Source organism: Coturnix japonica, chromosome 6 (assembly GCF_001577835.2).
Source record: "Coturnix japonica isolate 7356 chromosome 6, Coturnix japonica 2.1, whole genome shotgun sequence".
Taxonomy (NCBI): Eukaryota; Metazoa; Chordata; class Aves; order Galliformes; family Phasianidae; genus Coturnix; species Coturnix japonica.
Window position 1 is genome coordinate 19959146 of NC_029521.1, and position 26702 is coordinate 19985847.

General features: G+C 51.0%; 2 protein-coding genes across 10 annotated transcripts in view; both read right to left on the bottom strand.

Moving 5' to 3' along the window:
* Nucleotides 1-4108: 4108 nt before the first annotated feature.
* On the bottom strand, nucleotides 4109-12225 carry LOC107316015 (solute carrier family 2, facilitated glucose transporter member 5-like). Its single transcript, XM_015867032.2, has 13 exons — nucleotides 9696-12225; nucleotides 9299-9397; nucleotides 8959-9119; nucleotides 8769-8893; nucleotides 8521-8666; nucleotides 8233-8365; nucleotides 7824-8011; nucleotides 7633-7743; nucleotides 7245-7346; nucleotides 6901-6976; nucleotides 6269-6396; nucleotides 5993-6171; nucleotides 4109-5870 (listed from the first exon to the last, which is right to left on the bottom strand). Exons 1-13 carry the CDS (start codon nucleotides 9795-9797, stop codon nucleotides 5780-5782), a joined length of 1641 nt encoding a protein of 546 aa, XP_015722518.1. The 5' UTR covers nucleotides 9798-12225; the 3' UTR covers nucleotides 4109-5779.
* Nucleotides 12226-12338: 113 nt separating this feature from the next.
* BTRC (beta-transducin repeat containing E3 ubiquitin protein ligase) overlaps nucleotides 12339-26702 on the bottom strand; it is a 106227-nt gene continuing 91863 nt past the window's right edge. For all 9 annotated transcript variants that reach the window (XM_015867023.2, XM_015867026.2, XM_015867027.2 and 6 more), the window contains 6 exons: nucleotides 26316-26565; nucleotides 25528-25646; nucleotides 21828-21938; nucleotides 21144-21222; nucleotides 18394-18587; nucleotides 12339-17409 (listed from right to left, as the gene is read on the bottom strand). In XM_015867023.2, the coding sequence (XP_015722509.1) occupies nucleotides 18426-18587; nucleotides 21144-21222; nucleotides 21828-21938; nucleotides 25528-25646; nucleotides 26316-26565 (721 nt within the window). In that variant the 3' untranslated portion in view covers nucleotides 12339-17409; nucleotides 18394-18425. The remainder of the gene's footprint in view (nucleotides 17410-18393; nucleotides 18588-21143; nucleotides 21223-21827; nucleotides 21939-25527; nucleotides 25647-26315; nucleotides 26566-26702) is intronic.

Genomic DNA, 26702 nt, shown 5'->3' on the forward strand with positions numbered 1-26702 from the left:
GAGCTCTGGAGAGGACAGAGAGCCCTCCCGTGGCCAGCAGCAGCCACAGCTGCGTGGTCCAAGGATGGGGCCATTCCCCCTGCATCACGATGACTCTGCCAGCACCCCCGGGTGCCAAAGGCTCCCACCTCCCCCTTGTACTGGGCCAAGCAGAGCAGCAGCATGACTGGATCATGCTGTGAGCGCTGGGCTGGGCAGTGCCTGCTGCCCTGCGTGGAGGGGACAGAGCAGCTGTGTGCCCCTAATTGCACTCTGCATCTTCTGAGTCATTTGCAGGTACGGGTTACCTCCAGTCTGGCATCCTCCAAAGCCACATGTAGCTCCGGGACCAGCAGGAACTGACTACTATGTGTCCTCAGCTCAGCTGCTGGCTCTTCTAATGTCACACAGAAGGTACAAAGCTCAGGGCCCAGACAGAGCTCCTGGGGTGCCTGGGAGGGGGTGAATGGCTGTGGGTACTGAGGCCCCAGGATGCAGACAGGGTGAGCCGAGATCACTTTGTGTGCCTTTCATGGGGTGTTGATTGGTTCCTGCACCCCAGGAAGGGGCTGCAGTGCTTTCCCCCTTCCTGCCCTCCGTGGCTGTGAGTCCGATCATCCTGAAAATTAAAAAGAAACCCAAACACAGCAGCACTTTAAGAGACTGACTGGGAAGCTGGGGAGCTGGGACGGGCACTGAGCTGCCGCAGAGCCCCTCGCTCCCACTTCTGCTCTGTGTGCCCCCACTGTGGGCACAGGTGGGGGGCTCAGGCAATTCCTGCCCCCCCCAGCATCTCTCTCCGCCCCCAAGAGTAAAAGGCAGAAAGAGCCGTGCTGAGTACCAACATCAGGGCAGCTCTTCCCACCCTGCTCCCTACCCCATAGGGGGGGCACCTCACCTCCTGTGCCTGTCCCGCAGTGGGGATGGGGGCAGTGGGGTGTGGGGGGCCCCTTTGGGCTCCTACCAGTGGCACTTCATATCCACGAGCAAATATTTGCTAATGGCAGCGCGGCCGGGAGAACGCAGCGGAGCTGCTCCCCCCGCCGGGGCAGGCAGGGAAATGAATATGAATTTATCATGATTAGGTGAACCCAGCAGGGAGAGCGGGAGAGAGAGAGAGGGCCAGGCAGGGAGGGGGCGGGCGAAGATGGATCTGTGCAATAAAATTAAATAAGGACACCAAATAGAGTCACTGCTCGCGCGCCTGCCCGCCCGCGTGCTGGGCCTCTCCCGCCCTCCCCTCGCTCCTCCAGCTTTGCTGATTTCTCTCTTTCCTCAAATTTATGAGGCCAATTATGAAGATGAGGTTGGAAGTTCTCAGAAGTTCACTAAATGCAAAGTGCGGTCCCTGCTGTTCCCATCAAATTAATTAACCGAGCGCTATTGATGGCCAGGCGACGTCGGCACGGCGTGGAGCCAGAGGGAAAGGCTGCTGGGGTGCAGCTGGGGGGGACAGGGGGCCCTATGGGGTGTCCCAGGGCAGCAGCCGTGTGCCCAGTGCACCCCTGATCTGTTGGGGCAGCTCCTGTGTATGGGGCGGTGGTGCCCCCAGCCCATTGGGGTGGCTTTTGGTGGTCCAACACAGCGGGCTCAGAGAGGGAGAAAATCAATCCCGAATGCAGGAAGGAGCGGTTTGCGAACACCCAGCTTTGGGGCCGGGCTCTCTGCCGGCTGGTGCTGTAGGGCTGAGATTGCAGCCACGGCCCAGCGCTGCGCAGGTGGGATGGGAGGGGGAGATGATGAGGATCCTGCGCCCCTCGTCGGGAAAGGAGGCGGAAATCAAGGGAGAGGTGAGGGGACGGGCAGCAGAGGGAGCTGGAGGACCGGGTAAGGGCAGCGCTGCGGATGCCCGAGGAGGTGGCAGCCCGGCTCCTTGTCGCGGGGGGGGATGGCGGGGTAGGAGGTGGGTTGAGCCACAGCCCGGCTCCTGCACCCAGCCCTGTCAGCTCCTCCGGTTTTACTCGCAGTGGGGTCCTGAGTCGGCAGCATTGGGCCTGGAAGGATGCTCACAGCACAGGGATCCGGATGGCTGTGTGACCATCAGCAGCAGAGCAGTGTGTCCTCGGGGAGCAGGAGGACGTGGTGCAGGTATGGCAGGACCTGAAATTGCCCCCTGCTCTGCTCCCTCTACTTCCTGCTGAGCCCTGGGGTGTAGAACTCCCCAATTGTTCCTGCAGTCAGCCCGGTTTGTCCTCCCACTGGGCAGGCCAGGCCATGGGTCTGAGACACCAATCCCAGCTGCAGCCCTGAGCCCCACATGCCGCCCCCCTCCCCACCTCCCACCCTCTACCCCACCATTCCCAGCAGCAGGAGCCAATTCACAGCCATGGTGCCACCCTGGGACAGCACAGCCCCTGGAGCATGGGTGGCTGAAGACACTTGCTGATCCTGGGGGGCAATGCCCACAGCAGGAAGGTGTCATTCTTGCTGCTGTACCTGGTACTGCAATGGGGTCTTCATGGTGCCTCCAGGCTTCTCCTGCTGTGATCTCTGCCACTGTCTGGGTGGGCACTTATCATGCTTTCTAATGGATAGAGTTTTTCTGCTCCCCATTTCCCATGCTCTGCAAAGCTTCAACAACTCACAGGAGATGCAGCAGGACCCCTGCCCTGCTCCTAAGGTTGTACCACTGGGGCACCCCAAGAGAACACACCATTGAAAGACCCCAAGGGGGCACCACTGGGACAACTCATGGGTTCGCTGTGGAACACAGTGAGGAGACACCATTGGGGCACCCCATGGGGACATCACAGAGACACCTCAAGGGTTCAGAATGGGGATACCCTAAGGGGGCACCACTGGGACGTTCCAAGGAGACACCATTGGGACATCCCAAGGGGACATCACTGGGATGCTCCAAGGAGACACTGCTGGGATGCTCCAAAGGGCAGCACCCACAGCCACGGGGGAGATTTGGGTCTGGGGGGGCCCTCCTGTTCATTCTCTGTTTTCTGCCTTAATTAGGACCCGGAGAGACCAGGCGAAATCGCATTAGCGCGGGGCCCCGGTGCGCGGAGCCATCCATCTTTTTTTATTACAGCGTAATGGGGCTGCTCGCGAGGCGCCGTGCGATTTGTCACAGGCCTCGTTCCCTGATAACGGGCATTTGTCATCACTTTCTTCCCGTGTTAATGTCATCATCGGCGGGCTGACAGGCGGACCCGCGGAGGGAGCGCTGGCGACAGACCACATCCGTCAACCTAATATTTCCGTGGCTGTGGGGATCGGCCGGGCTGCGCACACGCATTAAAGGGCTTATGGGGGAGAGAGAGGGGGGAAAAAAAGGGAAAAGAAGAAAAAAAAGGGAAAAAAAAGAGGCATTGCCGTGAATTAAAATGTTGGCACGAGCATGTCGCTGCATGGGGACACGGCCACGGCTTCCTGCTGGAGGACACAGCATCGCCTGGATCGCATTGAGAGGATATTTGGGGCTGGGGATCGGCAGAAAGATCACTGGTAAAAAGGGGAGGGGATAAGTGGGAGGGTTCCCCCCCATGTCCCACCCTGAGGGTTTGAGCTCAGCTCATTGGAGGCGTTGGTGTGATGAAGTGGGCAGCCTCAGCCCCACGGGGTTGTGGCAGGGAGGGAAACCCACTGAGCCCCCCACCAGGGAGCTGACCCCAGCCTGCAGCTGCCCAATAATTGTGGTTAGGGGTGCTCGGGGCTTTTCTTCTCAATATTTGGCTGTTCCCATGGAAATTGGGGATGGGGAGAAGGGAAAGGTGCTTGGGATCATGGGTCTTCACAGTGGGGAGGACTGTCATAGTTAGCTTTGTTCTATTCTTTGGGTGATAACAGACAATAAGAAGGTTTGGGTGGATTTTTAATTTAATATCTGTATCTCCAATACCTTCGCAGGGTATTTGGAGGCTTTTGGTGGGTGCTCCCAGCTCTGCCCACTGCATTCCCAGCTCTGCCCAGCACAGCCCAGGACGTCCCACTCTCCCCCAGGTTGGGAGTTTGGAGTTTTCCCAACAGTCAATGGGGAAACTGAGGCACACAACGCTGCGTCCCCACTGCGCTCCCACCTCTCCACCATAAATCACTGCCCTCGGTGGGCCGACCTCCTTTTAGGAAGGATTTATTGATGGGGGGGGGGGTGTTGGGACACAACTTGGTTGCGGTGGCAGCCGTGAGCTTCCATAAATCGAGAGGCAATAGCAGCACAAGGGCTGTGGGCACAGAGCATCCCTGCCAGCCCAGCCCCAGCATCTCCTGCTCCTCGGAGAGCGCGAGCGTGGAAAATCCCCCGGCGGGGCGAGCGGACGCGTGTTCTTTGTAAATGAAGAACATAATTAACATTAAATTAAGGTAATACAAATGAAGACAACACAGCGCCTGACAGGATGAGTGTTTGGGGAGGCAGTAGAGAGAAGTGATTCATATTTTTAATTTACTGTACAAATAGACTTAGCAGGGCTGGGGGGGGAAGGGCCGGCCATAAGGAAGGGGGGATTTCTGGATTTCTTTTCTTTTTTTCCTTTTTTTTTTTTTTGGTCTTTTCTTCTTTTTCCCACTGTTGTTTTGCTGTGCTTTAAGCACACAATGACTATTAAAGTCAACTGCCCATATAATAGGACATCTCCTACATGAGTGCTCTCCGAGAGGCAGCTCGCTGCAGCCATAAATCCCGGCAGTGCCATCTGCTGGCGCGCACCCCGCACCCCGGCACCGACCCGCACCGCAGATACGGGACCCTTCCTTCTCTTCTTGTAGGGATGCACGCTTCTATATATATATATATATTCTGAATAGCTCATCCTTTAAAGACTATTTGTTGTGTTGGTTAGGTTGGGGAGTGCCGGATCCGAGGAAATGCCTTATGGTTTGGAATGACCCAAATCCCTGCTCCCCTCTCCACCCACCGCCCCCTCCCTCAGCACTGGGCTCACCTTAGGAAGGCACCTGGAGACAATCATCTCCATCTGTGCTTCCACAGATCCTACCAAGGCCGTGAGTGCCTCATGGTACCAAAGTCACCCCTTTATAACACCTCTGCTATTTTCAAAGCCTTCCCCTCACCATCACCATGTCATCCCCTCATCCTCGGTGCCCTCTGAGTACAGCTGAACCCTTTCATTGGTTTGGGCAGTGCTGGAGCCCTGTACTTCTCTCAGCCTGTGGGGACTGTACGACTATCAAATCGTTTGAGCTGAAGGAACACTTTAAGGCCATCTGGTCCCATTTCCCTGCACTGAACAGGGACACCTACAGCTCCATCAGGTGCTCAGAGCCCCTCCAGCCTGACCTTGCACGGTGTCTCAAAGGAGGTGGCTGTCCCCACCCACCCACTCTCTGGGCAAGCTGTGCCTTGGCCCCAGTTTAGTGGGCCAGCATTGGTGGTAGGAGGATGGTTGGACTCAATGTTCAAGGTCTTTTCCAACCTTAATGATTCCATAAGGCAACAGCAGGGCTCACACCAGCATGCAGGGGTCGAGGGGTCACTGCTTCCCATGGGGAGGGCACAGGGCATCTCCCAGGCTGCCCAGCACAGCGGGTGGGAGAGATAAATAAATACCAGAATAAATAAATACCAGTGGCAAAGAGGCCTGAAATGATGCTGTCGTTTGCTGGGAATGAGAGACACAAGTGTAATTTAGGTTTTGATATTATGAAAGTCTCGCTGCTCTAAAACAGCAGGGCACTCAGTGCCTCATTAATAAAGGATAAACTTGGAGTCTATTTACAATGCACTTTTTGGGGTTATTTACACTCCATTATACATATGTAATGCTGCACATATTTACCGCTCTGTTCTGCTGCCGAGAGCAGCCGAGTCAGGAGGGGGACGTGGAGGATGCTATGGGGCCGTGATCTCTGCTTCTGTTGTGTTAGGACCAGGCAGTAGGGATCCATATGGACCAGTCGCTGTTCCCATGCACATCATCAGGCTGTGGGTTGACAGGACGTCCAACGAGACCCATCGCTGTCCCCTGCTCCCCCCCCAGCACTACCTGGAGCTCAAGGCAGGATGTGCTCTGAGCCCTCCAGGCTGCTCTCCATGGCCCCGTACCCACGGAGCCTCAGCATCCCTGCATGGCACAGAGGGGAAAGGGGCTGGCGGGCAGAAAAGACACAGCTGATCTCCATGAAGGTTTTGTTCTTGGTCTCAGGGATGATGAGGTAGACATAGAGGGCCACCAGCAGGCAGACCCCACAGAAAACCAAGTAGGAAAAGGCACCAGTTGATATCTGGGGACAAGGAGAGGGAAGGGTTGGGGCGGCTGGTCTTGGCTCCTGGGAGAGCAGAGGAGTCATGACCACCCAGTACCCGATTCAAGGCCATTACCTGCAGGAAAGGGAAGATGAAGCCGATGGTGAAGTTGCAGAGCCAATTGAGAGACCCCCCCAGCACGTAGGCAGCTGAGCGGTGGGACTGCGTGAAGAGCTCGGCCGTCATCAGAAAGGGGACACCAGCTGCACAGGGATGGATGGGTCAGTGGCAGAGGAGCAGGATGTCACTGCACTTTGGGACAAGGGGATGAGTACTGGACAGGGAAGCTTCACCCCCCCAGTGCTGTTCCTGGGGTCCCAGTGCTGGGGATGGGGGTGCTCAAGTCATCCTGATGTGAGGTGCTCCAAGGAAGGAAATGAACAAGCAAACAGAAGTGATAATGACTCCAGGAGGAGTGCAGCCCCCGATGGACTCTTACTCACAGCTCGCCCAGAATAGAGATATGTATATTTTTGTTATAAAAGTCCTATTCATCATTGTTTGTGAACAATGAGCCATTAAAATCCTAATTAAAGATGTAATTACAGTGAATAAAGTCTAGGCTGAGGATGAATTATAGATCTGCTAACGGCTCTGTTAATACATCAGCTGGGTAAAGCAGTGCAGGTTCTGTGCCTCAGGTTTGGAGCACTCAGCCCTGTGCTGTCCCCCAGCCCCAACCCCGTCCCTGCAGCCCCCAGACCCACCTGGCCCCATGCAGAACCCAGCGATGATGCCCACCACGCAGGCAACGGCGACGTAGCGCATCCAGGGCAGGGCAGCCTGTGGTGGGACACGGGGTGGTGGAACACCAGGACAGAAGAGATAGTGGGTGGTTTGAGGCAAAGCAGAGCCAGCTCAGGGAGAACCCGTCCCACCCACTGGAGGGATGACAGTTGGACTTGGGGATCTCAGAGGTCTTTTCCAACCTTAATGGTTCTATGTGTCTATGATTCAGCCCTTCACCACCCAGCTCTCATTAAGGGTTGCCTGGGGTTGGAACCAGATTGAGGCACCCAAGGCCCACGGGATGGTAATGTCCCAGTCCTACCTGAAGCAGCAGGCAGCCGGTGATGCCTGCCAGGCAAGTGCCCATGGCACAGAACCCAGTGATGATGAGGGGCCGCCGGCCCAGCTTCTCAATAGTGAAGCACTGCCAGGAGAGAGCAGAAAGCAAGGGGATAATGGGAGCCCCAGTGCAAGGATGAGGATATCCAGCTCCAGCTGCAGGCATGGAATGCTCCTGGTGGCACCTCTATGTCCTCACTGAGATGCATGTCCTAAAATCGAGCCTTCTCACCCCATTCTTCCACTCCATTCTCCCGCCAACCCCACTGCTCCCCAGCAGAGGGTGGTACAGCTGGTATAGGGGTCTGTCTGACCCAAGGCTCAATGGCACTGAGTGCTGAGGTCTGTCTGTCTGCCCATCCCTCACTCACCCCAATCAGCCCCGCAACAACTTCAATGGCACTGGTGCCCACAGTGGTATATGGGATCTGGGATTCAGGGATCCCCGCGTTCTGGAAGATGGTGTTGGTGTAAAACCAGATCTGCCGAGGAGGGGACTCGGTGTGAGCAGGGGCACAGAGCTCTGTGTCCCTCAGAACTGGGTTCCAGCACCAGGACTCACGGCATCGATCCCTGAGAGCTGCATGCCCACATTCACCACTGCCACCGAGAGGGTCTGCCAGCGCACCGAGCGCTCCTGCAGCAACTGCCAGACAGAGACTGTCTGCACCGAGGAGAGGGACTGCTGCTCCTCCTTCATCTCCTCCAGCACCTCCTGCACGTCAGAAGTCCCCAGGAACCGGCGCAGCGCTGTGGGTGGATGGGTGCTCATAGACATGGCATGGGGGGACAGCGGGGCTGCGCATCCCTCAGAGCCAGGGTTTGCCCTGACACCACAGTGATGGGCACCAGGGAAATGCTACAGGACAGCTGAGTGGGGGAGAAGGGCTGGGTTATACGGGTGTGTGGGCTGTAAGGGTAGTGTGGGAGGATGCACACACACAGGTGTTCCCCCCCAGGACAACCCTCACCCTCAGTGGCCGCACAGACATCGTTCCTCTCTATCAGCAGGAACCGTGGGCTCTCGGGGAAGCAGCGCAGCAGCAGGAGCTGGAGGGAGGCAGGGATGGCCACCACAGCGAGGAACAGGGGCCAGTACCTGTCCTGGGGGAGATGGAGCCATGTCATGGGGATGGCAGAGCAGGGCCTGGCAGGGGCAGGAGGGGGACATTCCATTGAGGGGTAACCCATCAGGAGGCATCCCACAGGGGCCATCCCATTAGACAATATCCCATGGGGTGATATCCCATCCTGCTCACCTGGCCCAGCAGCTCGGGCAGCCCCAGCACCTGTGCACAGAACACCCCCAGGCAGATGAAGATGCTGGGCAGGAGGCCCAGGAAGCCCCGCAGGTTCTTGGGGGCAATTTCTCCCAGGTAGAGGGGCACCACGCTGAGACAGATACCTGGGCAGCACGGACAGCAGGGCCTGGCTGTGGGCAGGGAGGGGGCCACACAGACAACCCCTGGACGCTCTCATGGTTAGGATGAGGGACTTCTCCACCCACCTGAGTGCAGCCCGGTGATGGCACGGCCAATGATCACCATCTCGGGGGCTGCCAGGTATCGGCTGAAGGCCATAAGTCCACCAGCCAGGAGGACGAGCAGAGCGCTGCGTCCCAGTGTGCCATGCCTATGGGGTACACACAGCAGTGGGGCAGCCCCTATGGCCTCATCTGCCCTGTGCCACCCCCTTACCTGCCATAGCGTGCCACCAGTGTCCCCACCAGCAAAGAGCCCCCCAGCCCGCCCAGGGCGAAGATGGAGACGGTCAGAGAGTAGAGGAGGGTGAGGGGCCCAGGGGGCAGCCCATGCCCATAGCGCTGGGACCACGTGGCATTGTAGAAGGCCTTTATGTGCTGCGGGGCAGAGAAATGGCACTGAATGGAGACGAGAATGGTGGGGAGCCAACAGCATCACAGCCAGCCCTGGGGCACAGCCTGAGGGAAGAGCCAGCACTTTGCTATGGGGCAGGGGTAGGGGTCCCACCACCTCCATAGAGGGATACGGACCCCAGTGGGGCTGTGCCATCCCTTACCACTGCCGGTGAGTTCACCACAGCCAGGTTGTAGCCATAGAGCATGGAGGAGCCGAAGGACACCAGGAGGGTGACAGAGATCAGGGGGCAGGTGAGGCGCTGGGGGAGAGGTGGGCATCAATACAGCCCTGTTCCCAGCACAGACCCCAAACACACACAGCTCCCCAGTATCCAAGTCCCAGACCTGGGAGCCTCTTCTCCTCACAGACCCCCTCCCTGAGCCCAGTAGCCAGATCCATTGCACTCAGCAGCTCCCGGCTCACGCACACCAAATCCTCACTAATCCCAGCAGGAATCCCAAGCTGGGAACTAGGGAGGGTTACACACTATGAGGCACGGGGGGGGAACAGGCATGGGGCAGCCCCCCAGCCCAGCCCCCTGCCCACCCAACACTCACCCCACTGGTGTCCCTGCTGGGCTGCGGGGTCCCCTTCTGGTCAGTCTGAGGATGAGGATGAGGGGAGGAAGGCAGACCCCGTGCCTGGCTCTTCTCTCCCATTTTCAGATGGAAAGAGGGAAGAAAAAGAAGGGAAGGCAGCCTGGGTGTTGTCCCCAGGGCTCATTGGAGGCTCCAGAGCAGGCGGAGGAGGAGGAGTCCGGGGCCCTCCCCGCCTCAATGGGGCTCCTCGGGACTGAAGGCAGAGGGATGAAGGGGGTGCTCACATCTCCCAGCTCCCCTATCAGCCCCCCACCATCACATCAGGCTGTGGGGCAGCTATTCCCCATCCGATGTGATGGGGGTAGGAGGGCTGGTGACCCACATGTCCTGATGAATGGGAGCATCTGCCCTTGTAGGGACCGGAGTGGCAGAGTCCCCAGCCCCAGGGTGCAGCCCCCAGCCCTAGAGAGTAGAGATGCGGCTCATGGCAGCTCAGAGGAATCCAATTTTGCTGCGGCCAGGAGCTGCCTCCCCTGCTGCTAATGAAGTGCCTTTAATTAGCAGCCTAATAGCAAGCTCTTAATTTGCTGAACAGCCAGTTGAAAGGATGGGGACCCCACTAAGCCAGGCTGGAAACAGCTACGAAGGCTTAAAAGGGACAGGCCAGGCTGGCTGGCCCCACAGTGGGTCAGGTCCCTCCATATGGGACTCCCTGTGTCCTGCAATGATGTTCTGAGAGCCCCTATATCCCTCTTTGCCTCAGTTTCCCCATGTCTTCACTGGGGCATCGGCCCTCACAGAGCTCTGGGGCTTTGAGGGCTCTGTGCCCAGTGCAGAGGGACAAGGCTGCTGTCAGGGGGTACCTGGATTTAGGAGTAACTCTGGGTTACTGTCACTGGTCCCCAGCAGCTGCTGGGAGAGCTTTGGGGGATGCACTGGATCCCATGGCAGGAAGGAAGAGGGATGAGGAGGAAGCCTGGGGGGTCAATTAAGGGCCACTGGGGAGCTGGGATAATTGGAGACACTCTTGCAACCTGACCCAGTGATCCCTCCCCCTGTCACCCCTGCAGGACAGCTCACAGCCACCTCCTGACCTGGGTGCTCTCCCACTGCAGGAAGGCCACGTGCCTGCACACAGCTCTTCCAAACCCAGGTTTTCCTCCTCCAAGCCACAGCAGCCCCTCAACTCAGCAGACATTCCCAGCAGCCACGAGGCTCCACCATTAATGTGCCCAGCAGGCCCACACTGACCAATTTCCCTCTTCCCCAAACACACCTCAATGAAGTGCACATATAAAACTGAAAAAGAAAATGAAGAAACCAGCCCCCACCAGAAGATTTCATTTGAAAGCCGTGGGTTGATCAGATGCTGCTCATTTGGAGATATGGCAAAACATTACTTCCTTTCTTCATTTGAAGTGGAAATAAGGCACCCATTTTTAAAAGGAAAGGACAATTAAGCACTGCATCTATTTCAGATGAGCTGGCTGGCACTCGCTCTGCTCCTGCAGAAATTTACAATGGAGATTGCTTTTCTGTCTCGGAGAGGAGAGCTCCAGCCCTGAGCTCCTGGATGTGAAGGCAGAACTGCTGGGCAGGGGCCTCCAGCCCACCCTGATGGGTTGGAACTGGATGCTCTTTGGGGCCCCCTCCAGCCCAACTGTTCTGTGATCCTCCCATCTTTGGGGTCCCTTCCAACTCCATCACTCTGTGATTTGATGACCCTCGTCTTTGGGCATCAATGGGAAGGAGAGGAAGGGTTGGCTTGGCATAGAGCAGGATAAGGAACGGCAGAGGATAAAGCAGCATAAATAGACAATGTACGTATTAAAAATCCAACCCTCTCCAAACAAAGCACCCGGCTGCTGGGAATGCTGTCACAAGGAGAGACGGGGATTGGAGGTGACAGGACTCCCAGCCCTGCAGAAAGCAGGAGGTTTGCAATCTCCATCCCCTGCTGGTTCCCAAGAATGGAGCCAGCAGGGAGAGTGGCAGCGGGCGCGCGGTGTGTGTTTGTTTTCTGCCCACCCCGGGAGCTGGGATCTTAAAACCACAGTTGCCTTTGTTTTAAAAGGGGCTGTTAAGTAAAATGGGAAGATGTGAGGTTGCCATCCGCGGAGCATTTTTAAGAGAAAGGTATTCTGAGGCCAAGGGTGCTGGCGTTGGAATCGTCAGCATTGCAGCATCCCCAGCCATTGTGTCGCATGGCGGTGCCGCGATATGTCAATTACTCACTCATTATTGAACAGCAGGATTCTGATTAGCTTATAAAACAAATTTGTGCTTCTCCTACCAGGATCTTGCAAGTGTACCCAGAAAAGCGCAGTCTTTATACTTTTATAGGCAAGATGGCTGTGGCTCGGTGCGTCGCATCCACTCTGACTTACAGGGCAGACCCATTCGCCCCAGCCAGAAGCCATCAGCCATTCAATGGAGTTTGTTAATTAAAAAGTATGCTGTGGTTTTAGGAAAAAGTGGTGGTGGTGGGGTTATATTTTACCCTTCTCTCTTTCTGCCTTCCAGATCATGGACACGGGCCCTGGGAGCAGCCCCCAGGCAGGTGTTGGGGCAGGGAGGTTCGTGCTGTCCAAGCACAAGGCACAGCCGTGATGATCCAACGCTGTCTTTCATCCCCAAAGGAAAACAGGAGAGGTTCACGGCTTAGCCTTCATATTTGTATTTAAGTTATTTTCTGAACAGTTAAAAAAAAAAAGAAACAAACCACACTGTTACCATGACCCTAGCTCAAGTGAACATTAGTACATTAACTACACATCACCGTAACATAATCACAAAATTCAAAGCACTCGTTACTTAAGAATCCAGATAACAAATATAGCAGAGTAACAAACCAAAAACACTGGAGAAGCCATGTCCTTCCCCCCCCCCAGCCCTCAGTCTGAGCAGGGATGTAGCACAGGGCAGTTTTTGGGGTGACCAGCTACTACAAATGGGACCCAACCAGCAGTTGGTTACCACACATGAAGGGCTCGTACATCCATGCACATCAGCATCCCTCTGATTCTCAGCGTATCAGTTTAACGTCACCGAAGATTAACCAGTGGTGACAACTCCTGTGGGATATCCACGGGACAAGCAGGGGAGCCCAGCGGTCTTTGGGAACAAGCACAAAGTCACGGGGAGAATTTTCTGACAAGACAAAGGATGATTTATTCTGGCTGTGTCTCAAGGCTCACCATGGGAGAGGAGCTCTGGGAACGTGCCAGGAGTTAGGCTACAGCTCATTAAAAAAAGAAGGAGCAAGGGGGAAAGGAAGGGAACCAAATCCCAGCCTCAGCAGGTGACCACCCTGCCCAGCCCACAGCTGGAGATGGGCAGAAGGAATGTGCCCGTGGGACCTCCCGCTTCTGTTCTGGTATTAAACATGGGGACAAAGACCGTGGCCCTCGTGACAATCGACCCAGTGGGGTTTGCTGGCAGGATGAAGGAGGGATTTCATATGGAGACCTCTCCAGGGACAGCTGGGTCTCCTGCTGTTCCCCGTCCTTCTGGGAAGCTGTTATTGCTCCTTGGGGAACAGCAGCAGGGCAAGGCTCAGCACATGAGTGCATCATGCATGCCACTGGGAGACCTAGTAAAGTCCTCTTGGTCACTGCTCTTCAGACCTCTCACCCCATGCCCCCAGTGCAACATAAAGGTGGGCATCAACAGACCCACCCATTGCTGCAGGCACCGCTTGATGACCGCCTGGCATTAATGTCCTCATAGTAACCCTCTGTCCACGTGAGCCAAGTGCACCAGCTAAGAACCCTGTTTTTGCAGCGCTGTCTCCACTCGTGCAAAGCTCCATCTCCATCCCTCCCACTCTTCCCTCCTGACCTTCAGCCACACGGGTCACCTCCCTGTCTCCTCTCCCAGGCCAGCTCCTCTCCTCACACCTCTCACCAAGGAGAGCTGCTGGTGCTGTGCCTCAGCACATACACACTGACCACATCAGCCACAATCAGACCTACGGGTGCGAAAGGAAGGTGCTCTCAGAGACGTGCTGCCCCATCAGAGCTGGGATGCTGAGGAACTGAGAGCCAAGTGTGGAGCCCTGCTCAGACTGAGGAAGGAGTGCATGGTGGGGGCAGGGAGCATACCTGGGACAGAGGAACGCACGTGGCAGCCTCCAGTTTTCTCAGTGTTGTTAGAAATAAAAAATAAACTTAAAAAGAAAGAAGGATCCTTTGGAGCAGGAGCAGGTGGCAGGTAGGCGGAGCACGGTGGTCCAAGTCAGCTTCCAGTTTAGGAACAAGTGTAAAGCATTTCAATGTTTCTGATGTCCAGGCTTCTCAACTTGGCACCTGCATCCTTCCCTTCCAGTAGCGGATGTGTCCGTCCCTGAAGGTTCGTGGGGAGGAGACGGCTGCACAAGTTCTCTCGCTGCCAATTCCTTCGTGCCATTTTCTATTTGCATATTTTAAAGCAAGCTGAATTCCTCTGAGGAGGAGAATTGATATTTGCAGCAGAACGGTGTCCTATTGCCAAAGGAGTCACGAGCAGGAGATGGTGTGGCACAGGGATTGTCCTGCTCTGGATGTCCCACACCTGCAGTACTTGGATCCCGCAGTCCAAGGGGAAGGCTATGAGAGCTCCCTGCTGGTGGGAGAAGCGACCATCTCTATGCAGCAGAGGTATTTCATTTCAAGGTGATGTGCAACACTTAAAGCCCACAGACACCTCCGGCCCCTTATATCTCCTTTCTGTAGGCAGGTGCTAGCTCTTTTCACCATTAGCTCTGCAATTGCTCCAGCCTGGCTGAGGGATTACCTGTTCAGATCACGCTGAAACCTCTCCCAGGTGCTCCCGCACTCTCACACACACATGTACACATATCCTAAGGGGGGAGTTTTGAGAAAGCCACTCTCCTCTGACTCTGGGAGATGCACTTACCAGATTGCTCCTCCCTGGGTGCACAATGAACACCACCAAGTGCCGGCCTGTGGCAGCTTCAAGTTCAAGTTACGTCAGTTCATGCTTCCTTCCTTGCTATCAGAAAATGTGTACAACAACTCGGGGCTGGGTGAAGAATCCTCACCCTCCTGCAGTTCTATACAAAGTACCCAGACACGGCCCCTACTTGAAGGGGAGACACTGTCCCTATGTTTGACAAAGAATGGGAGTTCAGCTGTTGCTCACAAACTGTACCTTAAACAGCTCTAGATAGCAGAGTTCGGACTACAGTACCACTTGAAATACCCAGCAGTGCTCAGAAGTTACAACACAGCAGCACGGAGCAGCAGGGCTACGACAACCACAGCAATCAGCAATGGTGTGCTCCCTGCGCCTGGCCAGCCAATCTTCTGGTTCTCCCAGACTTCTGTAGATAACAAAATAAAACACACCTCTGCAGGTGCTACCCACGGAGATGCGACTAGAACATTAGGAAGTTCTGCAGCCATCAGAGGATTGAATAACAGATGACTGTTTTCTACAGTAACCTAAACGTAGAAGACAAAGGATGACCAGAGGACCAGAGAAAAGGTGAGATCTGAAGCCAAGGTTTATCCCCTACTGATACATAACCATGCTGCAGATCTTGTAAAAACTGAACTTAGAGGAACCGTGTGCAAGTAGGATTAAGAATTAGACTCAGAACTTGAACTGAGAGAAGTCTGGGATGTAAACTTGGACGCTCTCTGCTCCCCTGACAATTTTGCTTTGGGACTGCAGTGTGCCTGAAATCCACAACAACCTTCTTAGACTCTAAAGTAGCATCAAAACTAGTTGCAGATGAACTTATAATTACTATCCAGAACATTTAGGACTCTGCAAAGGTAAGTTGTACTGTCAGTGCTACCTGAGCAGCGTAGAGCTAACCTGTGAGACCCTTTTCACAGCAATAGTTTGGACAGAAAACAGGAGTGTCATCACATGCTTTGAGCTGCTCTTTCAAACTGATGCAGACTCCAGGCTCAACGAAAATACAAGAGCTGGGTGCTCAGCATTGCTGCTCACCTGCTTTCCATTCCTCTGTACATCCACTGCCATCTCGTCCATCCTGGCTGTCACCAAAACAATTTAAGCCCTCTGGGCTGCTCTCTGGGGACCCTTGGTCCAGCTCCTTGCAAAACTCCATTGATGGAAAAAGCACATCCCAAGCAATTAGAAACAACACAACTGCTTCCCCAGCAATGTGATACTGATGAGAATAGCTGAATGAAATGTCCTGTCTGCCAAGTTCCAAGTTTAAAGGGTGTTAGAAAGCCCATTTAAAAGCCTTCCAGCCCAGAGACAAAGGACTCTGATTTCCCACTGCAGGACTGGAGCACCTCCCCACTGAAGCAGCGGGGTTTATTCAAGATGTGGGCATGGCCTGGAATGGCCAAAGACTGATATACATCCTTTTTTGATCCAGTTGCAGGCCTGCTGCAATTCCCTTCAGCTCTGTAAAAAGAGCCATGTCACACTGGATCTCTGTCTAGTTCAGAGACATGCAGAACTGTTTCACACGTCCCTCCCCTCCAGGGCTATTTTTATCTCCTAAACAACAGCAATTTGCAAAAGGCTCAGCTAGAGAGCAAAGATCCAGCTCAGCTACCAGCAAAGGGACTAATCATCCCGTGTCCCTAAACCGCAATGCAGCATGCACACAGGTTAGAGAAGCACACACAAAGGCGATCCTATCCCTCCCATCTAAGGCATTTTAGCAAGGCCAGCCCCAGAACTGCCTCAGAACTGCTAACCTCACTGCCTGTGCTCACGGCCACTGCTACACCCACCTGCCATCACCAGGGGACTGTGCCTTTGGATGGAAGGACAGGGGTATATCCAGTCCCCCTCCTTGCCCCAGCCTCAAACCTCATCCAACACAGGGCATTATTCCTAAGCCATCGGCAACACACTGTCTTCAGGGAGAACAACAGGGGTTAGATTGTCCTTTGCACAAATGATTCCTCTGTTAGTGAAATACTGCCCTCAGACAATGCTGCGCTGGGATGGGGGGAACTGAACATCAGCCCCAGTCCCTCATGCTTGGGACATCGGCAGAGGGAGAGCTTAACTTTTCACTGAGAAGCATTCCCCAGCCAAGCAGATGTTAAAGGAGACTACAATGCACATCCAGCTTTCAGAGGGTTAGCAGAGCAGGCAGGAGAGAACGGAGATGGATTTGGCTCATCGTAGTCAAATTTCAAGGGTCCTCTCTTAAAAGAATGGTCAGAACAGCCAAAAGCTGCAGCGGGTGGGGGGGTGAGGTCTGGCTATATAAGTGTTTCTGTCACTCTTCAGAGCTGAAAGCTTTTACAAAGGCCTAGCAATGGAGATGGATTTCAGTGGGAGAGTAGCAGCCTCCTCCCCACCCACCCTCCCACCCTGAGGTGACTCTCCCAGCAGGGTGCACTGTGGCTGTAAGTCTTCTGCTTAACAGCAAAGCAACACATTCTGGCAACATCTTAAATATATTCACAGGACATCTGTGACTGGGTTTGGAGGGAAACCAAACAGGGTAAAGGGAAGGGGAGTGAATGGGAGAACGGGGACGAGGGAGGAAAGGGAAGGGGAGGTTTAAAAATGTTATTTAGTTCATGAAAGATAAAAGTCATCTTCTGATATAGCAGCACTTTAGCAGTCAGCCACGCTGAGTAGACCCTGTCTGAGATCAACCGCATGCCAACTTTGTTCCAGAAACAAGTCTGAGAGCCTCTCTCTTCAGCAAGTATTGGTTACGTGGATAGTTCTTTTGTCCTGGCATTGGCAGATAATTTAAATACTGCAGCTTAAATGAGTCCTGAGAACAAAAAAGAGAAGAAACCAAACAAACCCCATTTGTACCAAGTCTTCTAATGATTGAAAATAACATCCTACTGATCAGAGTGTTTGAGAAAATCAAGATAGCTGATGTGACAGCCCTGGCACATCACTGTGTATTTACTCATCAAACAAGATTCAAGACGTGCTCCAGAACAGCATTTTCATGGCAAAATGTCACTGTGAACACCCCCTGCAGAAACCTGCCAGCTCATCTGCCTTTTTTCTCAAGCCTCTAACAGCATCAAAGTGGTCAATCGTGCCATGTCACTGTGATTACAAACATCAGATCCACTGTGCAACTGACCCAAACTTAAGAAACACAAATTCCTCCCCACGTTATGTTGGCCAAGACAAAGGGGGTAAGGCAATGAGTAAATCAGCCAGGCTCAGACATGAGCGATTTACACCCATGCTGTAGCATAAAGGAGTGCTAGGCCCAGCCTGTAAATGATTTTGCACACTGATGCAGCTTGATTTAATTTGCCTGGTCTTGTGCCTCAGTGCCTCCTCCCTTAGCCAAGCGGTTCTCTTGAATCAGCTTGCTGCAGAGCGAGAAGAATGGTCACCACTTCAGCGGGAAGGAATAAAGCTGATGCCTCTTGGCAAAACACTCCTTCCTGGTGACAACTGCCCAGGGTCAGGCCATCTGCATCCCCTTGTTAGGCAGCAGCTGCTCTACTCGCTCTGCAGAAACCCTTCTTCCTTCTAGGCAGCAGTAATAGCTGATTTAATTATTGATGATGATGGACAGTGGAGGAGTTCTTCAGGGGGAACTCATGGGCACCACATGTCAAGAATACTTGGATAAAACCCTTCTTTTACGGCAATAGAACCACTCCTGTCCTTTTACAGGACATTGCAGTTACTGTCCAATCACGATGAGGAATACCGATAGACCCAGCTAAGTATTCAAACTGCATGCTCACATTACGTCCAGTGTCATCTTTGAGATCATTTTTACCTGTGCGAGTGTGAGGTACAGTGTACTGTTATTTATCTTGAGATGTAGGTGTATGTTCTGGACGGGGAACGAGTGGATTCTGCTTGGGCAGCTGGGTCATTCAGAAAATCCCAGATGAGGATGGTGTCATCGTGTGAGCTGCTGACAATCTGGAACTCGTCAAACTGAAGTCGAAAAACTCTTCCAGAATGCTCCTAAATGGAAGACATGGCGTGTTAATTCACAAATTCCAGCATTGTATCAATTTCTCAGTCAGTAAACTCCATACAACACACTGCCCAGACCTATCACTAAACCACCCTTGGTGAAACAAGTTTGCCATATCAGTGTTCTTGGCTCACAAGGAATTTTACATTACATTTGTAGTATTATTCCTTCAGTCCCTATGAATGCACTGTGCAGAACAAACCAAGACCCCTCCACTATACAAGGCAGCCTTGCGAGGCTGATGGGAGCAAATCCTGCCTTGTTCTTTGGCTCCCTCCTGAAATCACGGTGTTCCCAGATGCTGAAGGTTACAGGGGGATTAGGATTTTGCAGTCAAGGCTTGGCAACACTGCTCCTGCTCAAGAGGGAAAAGCTTAACACTGGAGGACACTAAGGAGCCTGTTGTAAAGAAGTCCAGTGACACAGTAATAATTCCTCTTAAGCAGTTCTAAAAATATGAACTAGAAAGCGCATTCTTTATAGGCAGCTTGCATTCTGCTCTGAGGCTGAGTGGAAATGGCATGACGACTTGGCAAGAGTTCAGACTGTAATTAACAGGAGGTAACAGAAAGATCCTGAATATCACAAAGCAAATCCAGAAGGCTTTCCCTTTTGCACTGGCTGCTTTTTCTTGGTGCTTACTGCCACAGGAGCGAGCAGCAGCCTCCTCAGGAAGAAGGGAACAGAGACCATGCAGTTGGGACAAGCCCTCTCTCTCTAATACACATCCCTCTGTGGCCCAGGGTCAGAAAAAAAAATGCTCAGAAGCATTTTACAGCTTTTTCAAATATTTGGACAAAAGAGAAGCTTCTAAAACGGAAGGCTGTGTCTTATGGCACAGGACTCTGAAAATACAGCTTGGTTTAAAAACACGGAGAGAACAGAACAGCTGCCTTATAGGGAGCCTCTGAAGCTCTAAATCAAATACACACAATCCAAAATCAGATTCTATTTTGATGACAATTTTATTATAGAGCCCAATCATTGGGACCTTCCTGGTCTTCTGACCCAATAACCCTAGTGCACCTTACAAGCACTTCATGGGTTTACTCAGTACTAAAAAGAAAAGCATTTCCAGACCCTGTATCCCTGTATTGTATCAGTGAAGTAAAGCAATTCTTGCTAAAAAATATCACTACAATGGCCAGATCCACTGATAGACCCTTAGCAGATGCACCAAGAGAGAAGTGTTTCTACAAACTATTTTGAAAAGCCTTTTTCCTCTCAGCCACTGTAGGCTAAGACTGCCCTAGAAGTTCCATGCAGCCATCCCCATTGCATTTGCAGTGACAATAAGCAGACTGCACACCCTAAGCTGAGGCTGCAGGAAGCCGGGCCCTTCAGCTCAGAAGGAGAGTTGTGCTGTTTGCTTTTTCTGTGCCTGGAAAGCTTCTGTGACACTCGTGTGGCTGCTGTTCCAGCTAACGGGAGGGACCTGGCACGCAGAGAGCATTTGTTATCTGTGCACTTTCCTCCTACTGTTTGAAAATTGAACACGAGCAGCGGGAGACTCACGATGTTCATTGTGCAGCCAGGTTTAATTTTGGAGGCCGAGAGAAGAGAGGGGGAAAAAAAAACCACCACAACTATGGGTAAGCGGGTATAAGGACGCCCTGTTGTCATAAACATGAAAAGCCCTAAAAGCACTACGACAGCCTCCTCTGCCCCTCCTCTTCTGGCCTCCTCCATCGCTATCAAACAGGGATTTATGAGTATCCATGTGTCGAGATTCCTACAGTGTTTCCATCCCACCGCTTCTGATTTATAATACAATTAGTTGGGGCACTTTGGCTGTCCACTGCTGGAAAATGCAGAGGAAATCGCACCAGTTAAATTAAGTCTACAGGTTACTAGGCACACATTTGTCTCGGGCTGGAGCAGAAACACCACTAATATCACACTGAAGTCTTGGACTCTCGGGATACGTGTTCATGGGCACAGAGCTGTTCCACAGTTTGCAGCTGGGTGGCTGATGACAAAAAGGTTTTCTGGATTTCAGCCATGAAACTATTTGTAGTTCTCTGTGGCTACCAAGGAGGTTTTTCAACACAGCATCTGCAGGCATCCAAGGCTCTCACTGACTCTTACTCTGCAGCTTATGGTACAAATATAGGATTGGAGAAGAGCTAGTGTGGCTTAATGACCTACTGCCTGTCAACCCTCAGAGCCTGTGCAAAATGTGAAGCAAAATACTTTAGTGAAATTTGGGTGGTAGATGAGGGTGCAGGTGAAAATGAAAAGGTTGTTTTTGTGTGTTTATTTTCCCCATCAGATTTTGGAATTTACCGCTTTTCTTTAAGAAACTCCCTGCCAACAGCTCATGGAAAAAGGCACAGTTAAGCAAAGCCACCAACACATGAATTCCAAGCACAAGTCTCAAAAATGACTTAGTTCTTAACTTCAAATCAAGAAGCCAGATCTCTAGAAATGACTTTTAGATCCTGCAGGCTGGTGCTAAACTGACTTGAATTTCCATGGCTCAAGACAGCCCTGAGCAAGAACACTTTCCTTCTCCCTTCACCACCCTTACCCAATGCTCTTACCACAAGGGTTCGTAAGCAGAGAGTCCCAGCTGGAGCACGGGGGTCCAAAGCAGCCACCAGATCCCATACCTTAATTTTCCTAGTAGTGAAAAAAATAGAGAAACACACATCTCTGTTAAAAAGGAAAGGTGAAGTGCTCACAGGAAAAGAGAACAAACAAAAAGCTGTTAGTGCAGCTGAGCTGATACAGCAGCTCAAGGAAAATTACAGGAATCCTGCTCCTGTAGTTCTTGCACTTCTCCTTCATAATGCTCATAGAACTTAAAGGGAGAAAGGAATACGCTGTTGGCAAAGTAAAACATAAAAAAAGCAGGCAATAGTAACTAACAGAAACATATGGGAGGGTTAATGCACGCTAGTCCTAGTGGCAAATGGATCAGAAGACAACCACAGAAGGGAAACACTGCTCTTACCAATGGCTGAGCTAGAAGATGTTTCACATCAAGTCTACCTGATATTTTTATGAGCTAAAGAAATGGACCACATGTATCAAATCACACTGACATTTTGAGAAGGAAGAAACAACAACAGGTGTATGTTGTAGAATCAGCCTGACTTACTGGCCATGACAGGAAACTCCTGGTATGACAGACAAGAAATCTAACTCTTATAAGGAAGATCCAGCAAAGTGGGATGTGAGACACTGAGAAAGACAGGAGGATGCAAGGCATTAGCCAGCCTCACCCATCATATGCTCCGCTGACTATCCTCTTGTTATCAAAGCGTATGCATCTCACCAGCTCTTCGTGGCCTTCCAGTACTCGCAAACATGCCCCACACTCGATATCCCACAGCCTGGAAGAGATCAGGAAGAAGCACTGAGAACTTCTGAATTTCTGATTATTTCAAGGAAACGTTTGGCCTTTGCTTGTAGTTAATGAAAACTAGGGGATAAAGTTTATGATGAAGCACCAAAGAACAAACAAACTATTCATCACTCCTTTTCCTGCAGTTCAACTAATGCATGTTTTTCAACAAGACTCTGTTATGTGACAGTATCACGTGGGGGATTATTCGGATACCCAAGCATTTTAAGATCAGCCATGCCCACCATCTACTTCGCTATTAACACAAGACACAGGATATCTCCCAGTTATCTTCATGAGCAGCCTGACTTTATTTTACTTAAGTCAGATTTTCATAAAAGTATCTCACTTTGATTTGAAGATGTTAAGTGAGAGACTCACCAGACCTCCTGGACCCTTACTCCAAAGGTAAAAGCACCTTCACAAGACACACACCCCTTCTATGCCCCTACACGCCCTATTTATGATTTGCAAACTAACATCAGACAAATTGTGCATACAGTGGTGAAAGGTACAAGAACTTACAAGCCCTTTATATTTGTCACTTTCTCCCACTGAAGGTGTATTCGCTCTGTAACGAAGGTAACTTATGCATAAGCTAAAATGGGCATTCTATGTGTATTTGTAATGCATTTTCTTCTTGTGCTCAAATGATTTTCTAAGAAGTAAGCCTATTTTTTTTTTTTTTGATACTTTTGTCAGCTCTTTGTGGGGATTCCCAATTAGAACAGATAAAGAGAAATAATTTGCTGACAAGAACTGAAATTCTTGACATGTACTGTTTGCAGGTGTTCCACCTCCAGATGACATGAACTTGGTTCACAACAAATGGAATCTTTCAATAGCAGTATCTGCTGAGGCTCTGACACACAGCTGAGAAAAAGCAGTCACAGATGTTCTTGAATGCTCGTTCAATTAGAGTTCAGACTGACAGGGACTTCATGGTAGTGAGGTTCATGGTTCACGGAATTTGTCTGGGTGACACCACGCAAAGAAGTACAGCTGCTATGGGGTCAGGTCACTTTTCCTTGAGAAACTGAGAGAGAGATAAATCGTCCCCACATACTTCAATCCCGAGGTCCCCCAGGGAATAATCCAGACCCAGTGGATGTGTGCCCGAGGATGGTGGGTAATCATTTCATCTGTCCTGCTACAACAAGCTGCTCTCACTACGGAAGACTGGGGAATGAACAGAACTCTTCTGTTCTATAACTGCACTGGGAAAGGGTTAGTTTATCACAGAGGTTGGAAAAGACCACCAAGATCACTGAGCCCAACCATCAACCCATCACCACCACGGCCACTAAACCATATCAATAGGTGTCACACATCTGAGGCCAAAGAGGAACAGAAGATGATTCCTCAGTCTGTGAAGCTGAGTGTTCATCAACCTGTGAAGACTCCAAAGGTTTTTGCATTAGCACCAACATACCAGTTAAGGTCAGAGAAAGCAAATCCATGCTAAAGTTCAGCCAAAGGCACTCTGGCTGGTCAGAGAGCATTACGTTTCCTGCCAAGGACTGCAAATGGGATGCACAATGCCAGAAATGAATTGGTGCAGAAAGGTCTGAAGAGCAATCCTGTGCCAGGAACTTTTGTGCCATGTGTTTCCACTCCTTGCCATCAATCCTGAGGTTGCCAGCAGCTTGGCAAGGCTGCTCCGCATTGAATTAGGCTTGTATTATCAGGTCCTAGTCTGAGGTTTTTAACTGAATTTGACTGTGATTTAGAAAAGACGATTGCAACCCTTAGCTCTGAGAGCAATGGGCTTCCACACACAAAAGGAGTAACTGTGTATGTAACTATGTAAGAACAGCATATCTAGAATTGGTTCTAAAGGAACCTCCCAGATTTGGTTATCTCCTCAAATTTCTACTTCTTTAAATAGTCAAAGGACCAAGCAGAAACAAAACAGAACTTAAATCATTTTTATACACGGAGTCTCTCTACAGGAGAAAGTTACTGATTTCTCGGCTACTTCCTTATCTTCACGGTTGAAGAATGAGTAATCACACAGTAATCACACACAGTCAGCTCCTTTTGCAAAAAAAAGTTTGCCTGTAACCGAGGAATGGCCAACTTCAAATTCAATACCAAGAGGCAATCCCTATTAAAGGCCAACACAACATCTGGTATTTTACAATGGATTAAAATCAAACATGCAAAACACCGAGCCACCCACGGAGAGGACTTAGTAACCTGCCCTTGCTTAATCACTCTTCCTCTGACATGTGCCTTCTGCTAATGGCTGGGAGGAAGCTACGTGAACAGGTAAACCTTGTGCCCTGCCCACACAGCTGCCAAATCTGACTTCCATTAAGATTCACTGCCAACATTCCTGAAATTCTAGCACAATTTATCTGTCAGTTAGGGATTTTGTCCAGTGTAAGCATAAAAGTCATCGCACTCCTCTTTAGCATTATCACTACATTGACATTTATTTTTATTAGTATTACGTCTATTTTAGATCCTTCCCTAAACGGTGCAGTATTTAACTATTTCTTACTCTGAGACCAAGTTTCATAGTACAGAAGCAGAGGGTTATTTTTTCCATCTGGAGTTTTTACTACATATATGGTGCTACTCTTACACAATGTCTATTAATAGTTTTTGCCTTGATAAAGAGACAGACACCCCAGCTCTTTAGCTCATGCTTTCAGGCAACCACACACTAAAACCCAGTGCAACAATCCAGTGATGACTGTCAAAGGACCTCCATTTTCCAGAGCGCAAAGCATGGAGAAGCACTGTTTTGCAAACAAAGTCCACAGACAAACATCTGCGTGAATCACTCTCACTGAGGAGAAATAAATTCTAACATCAAAAGTGAAGACTTTCTGCTTAGGCTGTCCAGGCTTCCAGTTTTATCAGAAGGAACACAATTCTTCAAAGCAGTGATCAATTCAAAATGGAGGCACCTCTTCCTCCTGCTTGAACGACAGAGCCGCTTCCCCACACAACTTACACTCCTATTCCAGCTTGCTGAGTACTCCCAGAGATAAGTGGGGCACCCCTCTGCCAGCAGCTGCTGGATGTAGGGAGAAATCCTGGCTCACGATACCAGAAGGAGTTAAATCTCAGATTGCAGCAAGGGCAGCTGGAGAAGTGCAAAAGGCAGCAAACTGAACTTCATGCTCTAAACCAGCTGTTCCAAACTTAACCCGGTGCCAAGTACCACAAGAAGAGCTTGGCCAGAGCCCAGGAGGATTTCTGCAGAGGATTAAATGCCTCTTACTGCAAATCTGACCCCTTTAACTAGACACATAGCCCAATTAAAATATCACAAGAGGACATCACAGAAAGTGTTACTTGCCAGCTCTTTCATACACCAGAATTGTCAGAGCAATGGAACTTGTTGATTAGTATGGGACTCCTGAGATACAGGGGATGAAAGACAACACAGTAAAACAGACTTCTAATATCTCTTCCCAGTAGTTCCCAATGTTCTCTACCAAAGGAAGCATATTTCAAGGAAGACAAGGGTACAGAGCACTTTGCTTGCCTAACCTCCATGCATCCCAGGGAATCAGAGACAACATGCTTGCAAAGAACTCTGCAACGGGGAATGTGTCTCTCACCTGATAGTATTATCTGAAGAGCCGCTCACTACTAGCCTGTCTCTGTACTGCAGACATGCAATGCCTCGTTTGTGGCCATTTAAGGTGCGCACAAATTCGCAGGTACTAGTGTTCCATACCTGTGACAGGAAAGGTGAAACCACACAGATAAAATTATTAAGAAGAGACTAACAAAAGATGGTATCTGTATGATACAGAGGTACACCTAGAATGTTCTTAATAGAACACACTTCCATAAGACCAGGAAAATCACCCCTCTGATGACTTGTGACTATAGCCTGAAAGTGTTCACAGCTTGGGACATAGCACACCGAAGGTTTTTGCCATACTGTACTAGAATCAGCTTCCAAAATCAGTCCTCAGCACTCCCAGGCTCTGTTTTAGTCTACACAGGAACTGGATTTTCCTCAGCTTTAATGCAGCAAATCAGGATCACAGCAGTAAAACTCAAGTGACTCCTACCCACTCACCTTTGCTTTTGCCTCCTCTGACAACCCTTTATGTGACCAATGCTGAAACAGATTGTGAAACCGGTCAAATTGAAAAAGAACACAGGGAAAAAAAGAGTCTTTTTTCAACTGCATCTGCACCTGGATCTGACTTGCCATACAGCTCTGTCAGCAAGTCACACAAGCTCAGCAGATGAGTGGAAATGAGCAGGAGGAATACTGCTTCTAAAGGAAGACAAGTGTAATGACAGCCAAAGACCATCTTTTCCCTGTCTGGTCATTGCTTTTTGTTAGTAAATACTCAGTGCTGCAAATAAAAAAACCTCTGAAATACCTCACCTTTATAGTTCTGTCACCTGATGCTGATACGATGTACTTGTCATCAAAGTCCACTACGTTGACAGCAGCGCGGTGCCCTACGAGTACCCTCCTCAGGGTGATGTCTGTTGGTGAAGCCATGTCCCACACAGCAATGGAACGGTCTTTGGAACACGTCACCATCATGCCGTTATTGAAGCGGAGGTGCAGTACTGCTTCGCAGTGGTGAATCAGTGTGTTCAGCATCTCGCCGGCGTTCACATCCCACACCCTGCAGGTTCAGATATCAAACCAGACAGGTGAGAGTTAAAAACACTTACAGTAGTTTTTCTGCAGAGGGAGGAAGGGATGGGGAGAGGTAATTAACTCTCTAGCAATATTAGAGAAGAAAATGCCACAAGTTATAGC

Coding starts and splice junctions, on each gene's coding strand:
- LOC107316015 (XM_015867032.2), bottom strand. CDS start 9,797: ATGGGAGAGAAGAGCCAGGCACGGGGTCTGCCTTCCTCCCCTCATCCT. Junction 9,398..9,695: donor CCAGCAGGGACACCAGTGGG/GTGAGTGTTGGG, acceptor CCTCTCCCCCAG/CGCCTCACCTGCCCCCTGAT. Junction 8,667..8,768: donor CATCACCGGGCTGCACTCAG/GTGGGTGGAGAA, acceptor CGTGCTGCCCAG/GTATCTGTCTCAGCGTGGTG.